Source organism: Eschrichtius robustus, chromosome 14, assembly GCF_028021215.1.
Source record: "Eschrichtius robustus isolate mEscRob2 chromosome 14, mEscRob2.pri, whole genome shotgun sequence".
Taxonomy (NCBI): Eukaryota; Metazoa; Chordata; class Mammalia; order Artiodactyla; family Eschrichtiidae; genus Eschrichtius; species Eschrichtius robustus.
Genome location: NC_090837.1, coordinates 28,567,284 through 28,581,972, shown reverse-complemented (window position 1 = coordinate 28,581,972; position 14,689 = coordinate 28,567,284). Strand labels below are relative to the sequence as shown.

Here is a 14,689-nt window from a genome sequence, read left to right as displayed (position 1 = left end):
ACAGCTGCCAAGAGAGTTGCCTGTGAGGCCATGGAAGGCAGCTCGTAAAGCAGCTCCGAGAAGAAGAGGGAAGAAGAGAAGGAAGAGAGGGTGGGACAGAAAAAACCTGAGGAGGGGCACGCAGCTCACAGTCCAAAATGTAGACGAGCCTGTCCCCATACTCCTCAGCTGTGTCACTGCCCCCCCAGGGGTGAAGAGCATCCCCCGCCTGGCTCCCGAGGCTCCAGCTCACTGCCGGTTTCTCCTAGGTGGTCAGCTCTTCTGCCCCCCGGGAGGGGAAGCCCCCAGCCCATCGGGGGGCCTTGGGATAGTAGGAGCTAAAGAATGGAAAGCAAGAATGGTTCAGCCTGGAGAACTGGGGGTTGTTAGGACAGTGCCTGCCCTGTTAGTTCAGGCCCAGGTAAGTGGTTGCTGTTGTGACTGTTCCTGCCCCAGTTGTGGGCCATGCACATGGCCCTCTGTCAGCTCCCCACACACTTGCCCTGAGCCACCCTCTCGGAGCTCCTCCCCAGCTCTTATTTTCTTATCTGCTTTTAACTCATAGTTTTCCCAAGAACTCTGTTTCTTCACAAATTTGGCCTTGTCCCAGCTGTGTCAGCCCACCTGAATAATAATCATACTACTGGCAGTAGTGAAACGATAACTGTGGCCAACCTAATGTTCTAGCTGTGTTGCCCCGCCCTTCTTCACCGCAGCTCTGAGGCCGGTGTCGGTGTGCTGGTGTCACTGTGCAGGGGGCACACTCAGAGTAGCCAGGAGTTAGATTGAGCCAGTGGCCTTTCCAAACCTCCTAGTGGTATGTGCGACCCTGGCTGCACACGGGGGTCACCTGGGGAGCCTTACCACTGACTGGGTCTCATTCTCAGAGATGGGAAGCTAACTGGTCTCTGCACACTTAGTCCTGCTACATTAGGGCTGCATCCTAACAAGAGCCCAGGTGCTTGGGGCACTGGAAAGTCTGGGAAGCACCGGGAGCATCGTGGGGCAGGTGTCAGAGTTGAGGGGCAGGTTCCAGAGTCAGTTCTTGAAAAAAGAAACCGACTTGTCCTATTCCTTCAACAGGAATGATTAAATTAACTAATCGGCCCACTCTTCAGAAAGCTGTCAAGTGCTGACTGTTATTTATCAGAGCTGGGCACACCGGGGCAGTGGTTTTAGCTTCCCAGTATCTCTAGGAAGTAACAAGTGATAAAAGGAAGGAGACCGAAGTGCTGGCCTTCTCTGGGGGTGGGTCCCTGGGGACTCAGCTTATGGATTTGTTCTCTGCCTGCTCTTCATCATTCTTTGTCCGCATAGTTGGTAACAGTTACTTACCGCAGCGTAGGATGAAGGGGCTGAACCTGCATCCCTGCCCCGTGGGCGGGCTGAGCTGTGGTCTCAGATGGAGGTGAGCAGGGGGCTTCCCCTCCGCACTTGATTTACTGTTCTTATGTTTTTTGACTTCAGTCTTTCTCATCCCAGGGCAACTGAAGACTATCATCTTAGCTGCTGGAATTGAAGATGCTAATGAAAAAAGTCTTGCCTTACGTATCTTAAATGGTAAAGGGGTTAAGGCATTTTTCCTTGGCTTAAATCTTGTTTTTGCTAGACAAAAGTCACTATACAGTTAACCATACCTCCACTGAAAAAAATTTGTCAGTTTGTATTTTATGTTCTGATTCTCTTGCAAGTGGGTGGGGGTGGGAGGGGCTCCAGATTTCTTAGGATGTAAGAAGGGCTTAGGGCTGCAGTCTGGCTGGGAGGGAGGCTGGGAGGCCTGTGTGAAGCCGTGTTTGCATGGCAAGCCCATGCTTGTTTGCAGCGTGTGAAATTACCTTGAAGGTGGTAGAAGCTGGGAAGTCCCCTCCCCCATGCACTGCTGGCTGCCTGCCCGCCCACGTGGTTAGAAGTCCCCTCTATGTCTTGCTTCCTGTGTGCATGCAGGTGTACCCACATGGATACGTACTGCAAATTCAGCTTTCTAATTATGATTTTCTTTGGCTAATCCTTGCATACAGGAATTTATACATTGTTTTAAATTTTCTCAGCACATGTAATTTAGAAATTATTTTAATCACTTAGATACTATTCTTTTTAACAAACTCAAGTTTTTCCTTTTACAAGTAATGCCTGCTCATTGTAAGAAAATTTGGAAAGCACAGAAAAGTTGAATGAAGACAAATACTTGCCCACACACAGTCCTGCCGTATGAAGCTTTCCATTGTTAACATTTTGGCTTGTGTCCTTTCAGTCTTTGCTGTGCAAGTTTCTTCTTACAGAACTGTGTTCATAATATATATTCAATTTTATAATCTGCTCATTCCCTTTTAACTTTACATTATGAGCATTTTCATTATAAGTTTGATTTTAAATTGTTGCATAATATTCTTTTATGTAAGTGTACTTGAGTTTCAAAATTGTGCTCTTATTGTTGGATATTGCAGTTTTGGACAGCTTTTATGCTTATAAATAATGCTTTGGTGAACACCTTTGTGCAAAAAGCTCTTCTGTATATTGGGCTATTTCCTTTGGATAAACTCCCAGAAAAAGAATTATTGGGTCAGAGATGTGAACTTTATTAAGATGTGTGATTGAATTTCTGAAGGGATTGGTTGGTCCCAGCTTCTGAGGCTGGCTGAGCTCAGTCCCCAGGTGCCCGTCCACAGCGGCTGCAGCCTGTCCTGAGAGTCACACATGTTGGCGACTCTGTAGCACGCCCCCCCTAGGAGGGTCTCTTGAGTATTGCAAGGCCCAACGACAGTGCTGCTATTTCATTCAGGCAGGTGACCTGGGGTCTCTGCTTTGGTTCCTCCTGCTGAGCTTTGGTTCACGCAGGCAGTGATGTAAGTGGATAGACTCCTGTGACATCAAACCTGCAGCGCCTCTGGGCAGAGAGAAATGGAAGTCCTTCCAGTGGGGTATAGCCAGCCCTCTGCTGAAGCGTCCTAGCCGTGGGAGATTTCCTCTGAGGTTCACTGTACTCTGGTGAGTGGAAAGCATCCTGCCTGGGTTGTCACCTAAAGCTGATGCGGTTTTGAGACCCTGCTCCTCCCTGCCCCCAGGGCCGCCCTTAGATGCTCAGTTAACCTTCTGAGGCTCTGAATCTTTCCATTCAATGCAGAAAGACATTCAACCTTGGATAACTGGGTAGATGAACCAAGTTTCTGCAGATTTTACAAGTCTTTCTTGTGAAAAGGATAACCAGACCTAGTTGTTAAATAAATTAAGGTTATTTTACTCATAAAGGAGAAAGATGAGAGTGGATATAAGTCTTCAGGCATCTGAAAGAGAGCTATTCTATGGATGCTGCTGACCAGGTTTTCTTAGCCTAATGAGCAGAATGCAAGAAGCACTTGAACTGAGCTGCTGGGATGCCTGTCCGCACCCCCACACAGTGGGATTTTTCTCACACCAGCAGGAGCGCGGGACCCTGCACAGGGTGGATGTGGCTGCCTTGGTGGCCTGAACAGGTCTGTACTGTTCCAGGCGTGGAGCAGCCCTGAGGGATCCTGACCACCTGCTTCCCATCACCCGGACCTTCAGCTCATTACTCAGCCCTTCAAGGCTGCCGGGTTGGTTATTAGCCCATGCTTTCCAAAGCTGCCTGGAGGATGCTAGTTTTAGGAGATAGAGAGCTGTTTTTCAATAAAAGGGGTTGATGGATTGATGGCCAAATTCTAGAAGAAAAATTGGTTTCTTTACTGCATAACTTTTTTCAGTTCTTTATTAGGAAAGAGACTGCAGTATGAAAGTATGAAGGTTCCAAATGGGCAGCCAGTGGGCAGTATTTCCCAAGTGACAAGACCTTGAAGGCTTTTTAGAAAGAAAACCATGGAGGGACAGCTCCCCACAGCATGTGCTTCTCCTTGTGTCTGTAGTTCAGGCGACCCTGTCCTGCTGGTGCTGGGCCATAGTGGGGCTGCTTTTACCCAGGCCTGTTCAGGGAGCTCTTGCCAGATGTGTGTAGGTGCTGCCAGTGAAGAGTGGACCCAGGCAGCTTTACTGTCTCGATTCTCCCGTCTGAGTTCTGCCTGTATTCTTGAAAGTGCAGCTTTAATTATACCTGCTCTTGCCCCCAAACTTTCCATGGCTGCTTCTTGCTTCCTAAAGAGTCTAGACTCCTCAGCCTGTAGTTCAAGGCCCCTGGTGATGTCTTTCTTCGTTCTCTTGCTGTGACTGAAGTTCTGGACAAAGTGGACCCCTTGTCCGTCCGCAGATGGTTTCTGCATTTTGAAATACCTTGATACCGTTAGTGATACTTTCTCATCCCCCTAATGAAATCGGAGGGAAGGGGGTAGGGCACAACCTCTAAAAGAATGACATAGCCCTTGAGGGTATGACATAAACTGGTTAGAACCAATTAGGTCCAAGATGGCGTAAGATTCAACTTGCAGTGGACCTTGAGCTCACTGTAATACATCAGCTGCATGACACACCCACCAGCGCCATGACAGTTCTGAGGCCAGCCAGAAAAGGCCAAAAAGTGGGCGGTGGCCCAATTCCTGGAAATCCCCGTCCCTTCCCCAAAATAGTTGGAATAATCCTCCCACTCGTTAGCCTATGAAATTACCCAGCCCGTAAAAACTAATTACCCCATGTCTTGGGATTTCTCGCCTTCTGAGATGGCCCACACTCTGTCTGTGGGGTGTGTTTCTCCCAGGGCTGCTCTCACTTTCTAAGACGACCCCATACCCTAGGGCTGCTCTCACCTTTTGAGACAGACCACCTGTCTGTGGAAAGTGTTTCTCTCTAAATAAATCCACTTCTTACCTATCACTTTGCCTCTTGCTGAATTCTTTCTGTGATGAGACATAAAGAACCTGAGCTTCATTAAGTCCTGAGACCAGGTGTATGATCTCAATTAAAAGACAGTGGGTTCAAGTCCCAATCTCAGTTGTGCAGTTTCACTTAGACTCTGTCCTTCTGCCATCTTCCTCTCTGTCTCCAAGGTCTGTCTCAGGTCCATGGGATCTTTTGTGGTGTGCGTGGGAGAAGCCCAGGTGATCTTCTTCATTGTGGTTTAATAGATGTAAAAAGATAGATGACAGTGGCGTTCTGTAAAATCTCACATGCTCTGGCTTGAAGGAAGTGAGTTTACTGAGAGATGTCAGAGCACGCTGGTGCATGCCTGGTCTTAGGTCACCCCGTATAGGCTGGCATCTGGTCCTCGGTTACAAACCTGCCCCTTCCTTAATAACGTCGTTTCTTTGTGTAAATAACACATAATTTACAGTCCCAAACGCAGCTCCACTGTCTTCCCTGTAAATCATTCTCCACTGCTCCCAGGGTTTTCCTGCTGTGACAAGTGTGATTATCTTCTTTTCTAGAGGCATTATGTTATTACGGTAGCCTAATGTCTGAGGAGAGTGTGCATACCCATTTTAAATAAGGATAGGAAGAAATTTCAGTGTTGCCTGAAATTGTATTCATTTTAAGGTTACTTAAATATGTACAACATAAAGATAATTATAAACTCCTTATTTTTATAGCTCTTAAATAGCTATAACATTAAAATAAATATTATAGGAATTACAAGGTCAAAAACATTCAAATTATTATTTAATCTGACAGATGTTTTTGTTTTGCTGAAACCTTCCATTTTCTAGCTTTTTATTTACAACAGTAAATCCTAAAGGGCAACTCTAATCTAGCAACTCCTTGCTAGATTTTAGGATATATACACAAAAGTCAGGGCTTTTTACTATCAGTTAAGTAATCAGTGTTGGTTTAAGATGAATTCCTTGTCATTGAATATCCAGGGTCAAAAATGACCTACAAATTTCACTGGGTTCTTTGAAAAATGTTGGCTTTTGTCCATCATATGTCTGAAACTTGGATGTTAAAGTTACCCCTGAAGGGAGCCATCTAGCTCAGGAGAAGTCAGAGACTTGTGCAGAAAGCAAGTGACTGCTTCACCGTGTGGCCTCCTGAATTCCTTTCTTGGGTCCTAGACTCTTGCTTTGTTGGTGCACAGGTGTTTCTAGAGTCTTCACGTGGACTCTCCCATGCTTACTGTTGCAGGACGAGCTCAGAGGCCAGAGAGGGCCTGGCTTCCAGCAGGAAGGTCCTGGGTAGTCCTCCCCCCCCAGTTCCTGCTCTATGACCTTGACAAAGTGGCTGACCTCTCTGAGGTGCACTTTTTACAACAGCAAAGTGGAAATAATAATAAGTACGAAGTAATGTTTTGATAAGGATTGAATGAAGTGGCATGCAAAGTATCAAACATAGAGCCTGGCATATAGTTGTTGCTCAGTAAATGTTCTTTTTCTCCCCTCACCACCTTCAAGAGGTTAGTTACACATAAAGGCCTTAGAAAAATTGGGGGCTTATTGAGCCAATGTTTGATGGGAGCTCACGCCATACCTGAGGGGGGTTCACGACTGGTGCTCTGACACCTCTCCCTGAGGTGCCCGCTCTGATGGCGTCCTGAGCTACACCGTTACCTGGTGCAGTGCAGTCGTGTCACGTGCTGTCCTGGAGCTGGGAGCGTGGTCCAGAGGGCTGAGGACATTTGCTCAGACCCCGGCCTCTGCTCCTGGAAATCTCCAGTGCATGGTTTCCTCTCTCGTTCACTTATATGCCATGTGGTAGGGTTTCTGCCTTCACACTCGGAACCCTCGACCTGCCTGTGCTCAGAGATGGCCACTGGGGGATGGTTTCTCCTCCAGAGGCCTTGGGGGCAGTGGCCCCATACAGGTGTCACACAGGCTGAGGGTGTCATGTGCCTCGTTGGGCCTAAGATGAGGTCACAGATCTCATCTGCTGCTTTTTGGAGCACCATATTCAAACGTGAAAACCCAGAAACAGGATGCAGAAATAAACACATTTACCATCTGGGTGGATGTTTCGTGGTTCCATTTTAAAATTTGAACCAACAACAATGAATCTGGTAACAGAGAATAATCACTTTGGTATTATTCTAGAATGTTTCCAGAGTAGCGTAAGGAAGGCACCTCTTGGCTCCAGATGCAGGAGGGCAGTGGATGGTCCACACCTGCTGGCAGTGTTTGGGCTCAGCCTCCTTCTGCCAGGAGTAAGATGGGAAACTGTCTAAACTTACTTGTTTTCCTTGCCCTTTTGGAATTATGCTCTCATTGAGCTCAGATGTCATGTTTCACAGGGCTGACGGGAGTGAACATTAATTGTCACACCAGGTGCTTTCACACACGTGGTCTCATTCACCTCCCTTGTGACAGCCCTGGGAGGTGTGCATAGCGACCCAGGTTTATCAGTGAGGGAGCAGCACAGCCTGAAGCAGGCCTGCTTGAGACTGCGTGGACCAGCGGCCGCAGCTCTGCCCGCGATGGAGCTGGATCCTGGTGTCTCCCACCTGCTGCCTCAGCTCCCCCGAGACTTGGGTCCTTCAGAATCCAGTGCAGAGTGAGGTGGTGTGGGGAGAGACAGGTGGTGACGCCCCACGCCGAGTTCGCTGGTGAAATGCTTGTCAGAGTGTTGTCTGTGTTCCACCTTGGAGAACACAGCTGCTTTGTGGCTGCCTCCTGAAGTGGCCTCGCCGGGCCACGTTCTCCCGCTCCTGCAGTGCTGAGGGGTGGGAGCAAGCGTGGACCAGGGTGGTGGTGACTGCCCAGCCTGTGAACGTGCTTAGTCCACAGGGTGGTATATTCGTGAAAATGGTACATTTTGTATTACGCGTATCTTGCTACAATAAAAACAAAAAGTTATGAAAAAAGAACCAGTTCTGGCTAGTGCTGCCCCTGTCCCGGTGGCCAAGGTGCTGGGACCCATAGGCAGACAGGGTGAGGGGCTTAGGTATGGATGCATTTGACGGGCGGCTCTGTCTCTGTTAAGTCCATCCAGAGTGGCTGATGGCCCCACAAAGGAGCGACTCTCCTCTGGCTCCGAGTAGTGAGGAGTAGTGTCTCTCCTCTGGGCTCTCCTGGCCTGTCTTCACTCTGCCTCGTCAGCAACAGCTGTGTGTGAAGATGGCTTTCTCAGAAATAGAGGTTTCTAGTCAATGAAGCATTTGTAACTGGGAGGTCAACTGTCAGCAACAAGATACGGTGGGAGTGGTGCTGGCCCACCATCGCAGCAGCCGGGCCCCCGACCAGCTGTGGCGGTGAGAGTGGGGTCCACCCCTGTCCCTTAGGGGTTTGTCAAAGTTCCCAGCAGAATGCCTCGCATACGCACATGTGTGTGCAAGTAAATGTTAGTTGGAATTAAAGTTTGTTTTTTTTTAACGTTAAGAATTATAAGCCAAACTATCCACTAAGTAAGTATGATGTTCCACTTTGACTGAACTGCTGAACTGGGTGCCTGGTCAGGAGTAAGGGGAGAGGCAGCCGAGGGGAAGCGCCAAGGAGTTCATCACGAACCACAGAAACTGCTCAGTTTGTTTTTGCTTCATCAGCAGAGGCCTTGGTCTTGCTGCAGTGCCTAGTGCCACTGTTTGCTGTTGCCGGCCTCTGTTGATCAGCTGTGCTTGGCCAGAGACGGAGGAGCAGTGAGGAGAGAGAACCAGCACAGTGGACGGAACAACTGCAACCCGAAGCAGAAGGTTCCACGTGCGAGACAGTGCCCTGATGCGGCTCTGCGGGCTCCTGGGGGAGGATCCTGGGGGCTCAGGGAGGAGGAGCGGAGCCCGGAGCCCTGGGAGGGAGATGCAGGCAGGAGCAGGGCAGGCACGTGGAGGCGGGCTCGGGGTTCATTCAGAGGCGAGTGAAGAGGCTTTGAAGATGTCAGGTGCAGTGACTGTCTCAGAGCTGCCGTGGCAGCCACGTCCCCAGAGGGCATGGGGATGGAGCCCGGGCAGGAGGGAGGAGGTGCTGCTCAGCTCGGGGGCATGTTTCTGTTACCATTCACCTCTCCTCCACGTTCCTAGGCAAGGCTCACGGCTGTGTCTCTGCTATCTCAAAGGCACACACTTCTTCTGAGTGTAAAGAACCTGTTTTCCCTCTTGCTCAAAGCCAGAGCCTGACTAAGATTGGTGAAGACCTGTCAGCATTCAGAGAGTGGTCAGGATGAAAAACAGTTAAGATACGTACATCGTAAATATCATTTTTCCCCTGAAGTAGAATAACCTGCAAATAGTAAGTTGTATAAGTTTAGCTAACAGGATGGAACGCGTTGTCTTAAAAGCACCTTTTATCTGGTTGTTCAGGTGGCTTTGAGACGGCGGACAACTCTGGGCACTTCACTCAGCTCAGTGTTTTGGAAGAAGGAAGTGGGACGCTCAAAACCAAGTTGGGATTAATGTTCCTATTTCTTATTGGTAGACTTTGTGTATCTTCCTTAAAAAGACAATTGCTCAATGAAGTTATCAAAATATTAGAGGCTCTCGGTGGAGAGAGGACTTTCATATTGAAGAGTATGTGCGTGGCCTCAGCTCAACCACGTTAAACCCCACTGGGAACGGCGGCTGCGTGTAGGTAGCCTGGTGAGGAGGGGTGACCAGGCTCCCCTCTGCCACAGGGATGTGCAGGTGTGTAGGGCGTGAGAGAGGTTGAAGAGGGAGACTGCTCCCGTCCCCATCGCCCTGTCCAGGCCGCGAGGCTTAGCTGTAGGGTCACCTGCACAGCATCAGGGCGCCAGGGAACAGAGTTAGAGGTAGGCCTTGACCTGGTGAGGGAGCGGGTCGGGTAGGGGGATCCCGGGAGGAGCAGAGTTTGCAGGGAGGTGGGCTGTGAGCAGGGCCAGACCTCGCTGGCGGTGGGAAGAAGGGGCGTGAGCGAGAGACGACCGACTCTGGGGCAGGCGCTCATGCGCAGAGACTGCCTGGAGACGGCTACGAGGGAGAGGACGCGCCAAGGCTGGGGCGAGATGTCCAGCTGAGCCACCTGGAGGACAGGTGGGGGCCTCCTGAGCCAGGTGGGACGGGGAGGACGAAGTGTGGCGGGGACACCTCTTGTAGTCACGGTTGAATTGAATTGAGGTACTTCTGGACTTGTTGGTGGAAACATTGGGCGTGCGATGGGGTGTGAATCTGCATGTCCGGCTGTCATCAGGGCCGGGCGTGGGGTTTGGGATGGGCAGTGTGTGTCTCGCCGTGTGCGCCGCAGAGGCCTGCTCCCCACCCCACCGCCCCGATGTCTCCCGCAGGCGAGTCTGGGGCTGCCCTCCAGCCGATGCCCATGCTGACCAGCCAGCCCTTCTCGCAGAGGTGAGGCCAGCGCTTTACCGATGGCTGCAGGTAGCGGCTGGAGCTACAGGATAGGAGGAAAACATTTACAATGTGCACTGAATACATCAATAAGGAGATTTACAGACTTAGGCAGAAAAGCAGGTTACACGCTTCACAGGTGACCCTCTCACGGGCACAGCCTCCTCCTGCTGCCTCCTGTGTGGAGGCAGCTCCGTCTCTACCTCTTCAGAGAGATGTCTGAGGCCTTCCCTGTAAAATGCCTTCCTCCCTTCCAGGAGACCCCGCTTCCTGCTTCCGTCACCCTGGGATCCACGCCCCCATCACGGAGCAGGACCCACGAACCCCACCGTCAAGTGGAGCCTTGCTGCCAGGTCCCTGTGGGTGGTGCCCCAGAGCATGTTCCCCCGCGGTCTCGGGGCCATGGGAGCTGACGCTGCGTCCTCATTTCTCCCGAGTCCTCAGCTCTCCTCGCAGCCCTGTGCACATGTGTGCACACTTAACGTCTCCCGAGGACCCTGCATTTACTGCCCGGAGACAGTCAAGCCCACAGGCTCTGTTGCTGCCCATCGTCACATACATGCTTCCAGACCTCGCCCAGAGCCCACTGGCATCTGAGAGGTGGAGCCTGCGCTGGGCCTTTCTGAAAGGGGCATCCACTCCACGGGCCTCATCTTGGATAACACGCTTCATAAGCTTCATCTTATTTCTAGTGCTTCTGTGTGGAAGCAACAGGGTACTTTTCATCGGGTAATCAGTGAGGGCAAGAGAGGATGAAGTTACAGAGCGATGGCTCAGAGCCAAGGAGAGAGGGGCTGGGGTGGAATGTGCACAATGGAGGGTTCAGCAGGGCATGGGCCGTTCAGGGCAGCTGCCAGGATGCGGCCCAAGGGGACTGGGTGGATGTGGGGCTGGGCACTGAGGAAGCAGAGTCAGGGAGTGTGCACAATGGAGGGTTCAGCAGGGCATGGGCCGTTCAGGGCAGCTGCCAGGATGCGGCCCAAGGGGACTGGGTGGATGTGGGGCTGGGCACTGAGGAAGCAGAGTCAGGGAGTGTGCACAATGCTGTCTCTTGAAGTTCAAAGCCGGAGGAAGGGCTGAGGGGAGGGCTGGGTGAAGGAGGTGCGGGGACCAGGCCGCCAGAGAGCACGTGTTAGATTCAGACACACGGGGTCGTGGGTGCCCTCAGAGCAATTGGCGGCCAGGTCGGAGCCTCTTCCCACCTTCGCAGAGGAGGCTCCACAGGGGAGCAGCGTGGCCGTGAGGTGGAAATGAAGCCCCTCCCTAGGCCGGAGGGAGAGAAAAGACCAGATTCTGGGAGGGACTGAGACCCTCCTGCCCAAAGTTCACCTCACGTCCGGGAGCTCGTTGGCAGACAGGCAGGCCGTTAGGCCTGGAGCAGGAGAAGGAGTTCCGTACCGGTGCCCCGTGTGTTATGCCAGCCCAGGCAATCCCTGGCTGACTTTGAAGTTAGAGAGCAGCCTTTGTTTCTGGGGGCCCCCCATTCAACCCCCACATCTGCCACAGCCTCCTCGCTGTCTTAGGAAAAGTCCGACCAACCGGACCTGAGCCCTGGGGACTCCTCAGGTCCACGCCTTGGTTCGGAACAGCTAAGGAGAGGTTCCGTGTGTGGCCACGTGTGCTGGAGACAACCCACCAACCCCTCTGGGTCTGGAGAGAGAGGACCTGGGCCAGCTCTGCCCTTGCACCCCCTCCTCACCGGTCCCCACCCTTCTCAGCCCCCAGTGACTCCATTTGTGGTGGACAGAACCACTGTAGAGCTGATTCATGGGAATTCAGCAACATGACAACATGGGGTTGGCAGTCAGGCAGTGTGGTGTAGGGGGAGTTGTTTTTTCTTTGTTTAGTGTATTTTTTCCTGAAAGATTTGCATTATACTGGAAATATTTTCAAATAGTGTTTATGGAAAGAAGGGCATGTGTGTATGTTGTCCAGTCAGTTGTTAGAATGTGTGGACTTCTGTCTCTTTCCCAGCACCCATTCCTCATGGGCGCTGTCCTTCTGGCCCTCTGCCTGGTCCTAGGGAGCTGTCGGCCACGAGCCCCAGAGACCAGCTACGCCAGAGCAGTCAAGAGCACAGACATGCAGGCCAGGAAGGCAGTTAGAACCGGACCATCTGATGGCAGCTTCTGCTGTACAGATCACCTCAGTGCCCGTGCCTGGCTCTTCAGCCACCAGACCATAAATCCACCTGGCCAGCTTGCTTGTTCTTTCTTTTTTTCTCTTTTTTTTCTTCTGTGCTTTAGTTAGCAAGAGTTTGTTACTGTTGCTTGTAGCTAAGGAATACTGATATCTGTATTATTAAGCTTCTCGTAATATTTTTCCTCATAATATTTTGAAAGTTTATGTACAGTTGGCTCCTTGTCCATGGCCTCTGGATGCTGAATCGAAAGATGCAGACTCCTGACTGTGGGACTTGAGCATCCGCAGGTTTTGCTGTCTGCTGGGGTCCTGGAACCAGTCCCACGAGGATATGGAAGGGCAACTGTATGTAGATCATTTAGCTACAAAGAAGACAGTGGGCTTAGCTTGGTGAACAGAAAAGCATTACTGTGTTTGCCAGCACAGAAGTAATGGTGAGAGGATAGGACATAGGGTTTTGTTCCTGTTGTTGTATACCAGAACTGTCTCTTACAGCACCAACCCCAAACCTAACCTAACCCTGATAAAATCTCTCCATTGGTATAACATTTTGGACTCTGAAACGAGGGAATTTAAGAAAAGACAAAGATTGATAAACAGTGAAAGGAATAGTTAGAGAGGAAAGAACAGAGTGAAAATGTGAAGGAAAGTATGAATCAGTTATATCGAGGGCAGACTGCACCCACTAGAAGTGCGTGTCAGGTAGGGCTGCGTTAGCTTGGCCGAGGGGGACCAGCCCCTCTTCACCACAAGCCTGTAGTGGGAAATGGTATAAAATGTGTAGACAGTATATATATTAATGGTATAAAATGTGTAGACAGTATATATATTAACTCTCTCTCCTCACTCTATGCATACACATACAAACACACATACATACACATGCCCTATATATAATGTCTGGAAAGTCAGTTAATACATAACTGTCTTTATCCATTCATCCTTCAATGGACACTTAGGTTGTCTCCATGCCTTGGCTATTGTAAATAATGCTGCAGTGAACATTGGGGTGCATGTATCTTTTCAAATTAGTGTTTTCATTTTCTCTGGATGAATACCCAGGAGTGGAATTGCTGGGCCATATGGTAGTTCTATTTTTAATTTTTTGAGGCAACTCCATACTGTGGCTGCACCAATGTACTTTCCCCCAGCAGTGCACGACTGCTCCCTTTCTCCACATCCTTGCGAACACTTATTTCTTTTTCATGATAGCCATTCTGACAGGCGTGAGGTGGTATCTCCTAGTTTTGGTTTGCATTTCCCTGATGATTAGTGATGTTCAGCATCTTTTCATGTGCCTGTTGACCATCTGTATGTCTTCTTTGGGGAAATGTCTATTCAGATCTGCCCATTAAAATAAATCTGATTGTTCTATTTCTGTTGAGTTGTATGAGTTCTTTATGTAGTTTAGGTATTAGCCCCTTATCAGATAAATGACTTACAAGTATTTTCTCCCATGCCATAGGTTGCCTTTTCGTTCTATTGATGGTTTCCTTTGTCGTGCAGAAACTTTTTAGTTTGATGTAGTCCCACTTAATTTGTTTTTGCTTTTGTTGCTTTTGCTGCCAGATTCAAAAAATCATTAACAAGACTGATGTCAAGGAGCTTACTGCCTATATTTTCTTCTAGGAGTTTCATGGTTCAGGTCTTGCATTCAAGTCTTTAATCCATTTTGAATTGATTTTTATGTATGGTGTAAGGTAGTGGTCCAGTTTCATTCTTTTGCATGTGGATATCCAATTTTCCTAACATCATTTATTGAAGAGATTATCATTTCCCCATTGTATATTCTCAGTTCCTTTGTTGTAAATTAATTGATCATGTATGTGTAGGTTTATTTCTGGGCTCTCTGTTCTGTTCCATTGATCTGTGTGTCTGTTTTTACGTCAATAAATACCACATTGTTTTAAGTAAATCTTTGTAATATAGTTTGAAACCAGGGAGCATGATGCCTCCAGCTTTGTTCTTCTTAAGATTGCTTTGATTGTTTAGTGTTTCTTATCTGCCTATAAGATTGGTCATGCTAATTCTCATAAAACCAGGATGTAAAGCCCACCAGTGAGATGGTGGCTAGATTATTGGCTGCTTTCTCAGGAGTCTCACTGGAAGAAGAAAGAGCTCTTTCTACCCACTCCCCAACCATAACATACACATATCTCATTTATGACCCTTTTCCACAAGGTACCTCAAACTTTGATATCTAAATCAGTGATATTCTAAGTAGTAGTCATCTTAAGTCATGCTGTGTGTGTGTGTGTGTGTGTGTATTTTTTTTTCTTTAGAGAGAGTTAGGACAGTAGTGTGCTTAAACATACATGACCTCTTTTCCAGACTACCTGGATTCAAATCCTGGCTCTACCATAGCAGCCTGTGTGGCACTGGGTGAGTAACTTAACCTCTCTGTGCCTCACTTTCCTCACCTATAACATGAGAATAATGATAATATTCATT

The 14,689-nt window shown here is 49.3% G+C and overlaps 1 protein-coding gene across 1 annotated transcript in view; it reads left to right on the top strand.

Moving 5' to 3' along the window:
• Window positions 1-14,689, top strand: part of LDLRAD4 (low density lipoprotein receptor class A domain containing 4) — a 302,381-nt gene that overhangs the window by 148,319 nt on the left and 139,373 nt on the right. Inside the window, 1 exon segment of the mRNA XM_068563639.1 lies at window positions 1,462-1,539. Coding sequence (XP_068419740.1) covers window positions 1,462-1,539 — 78 coding nt within the window.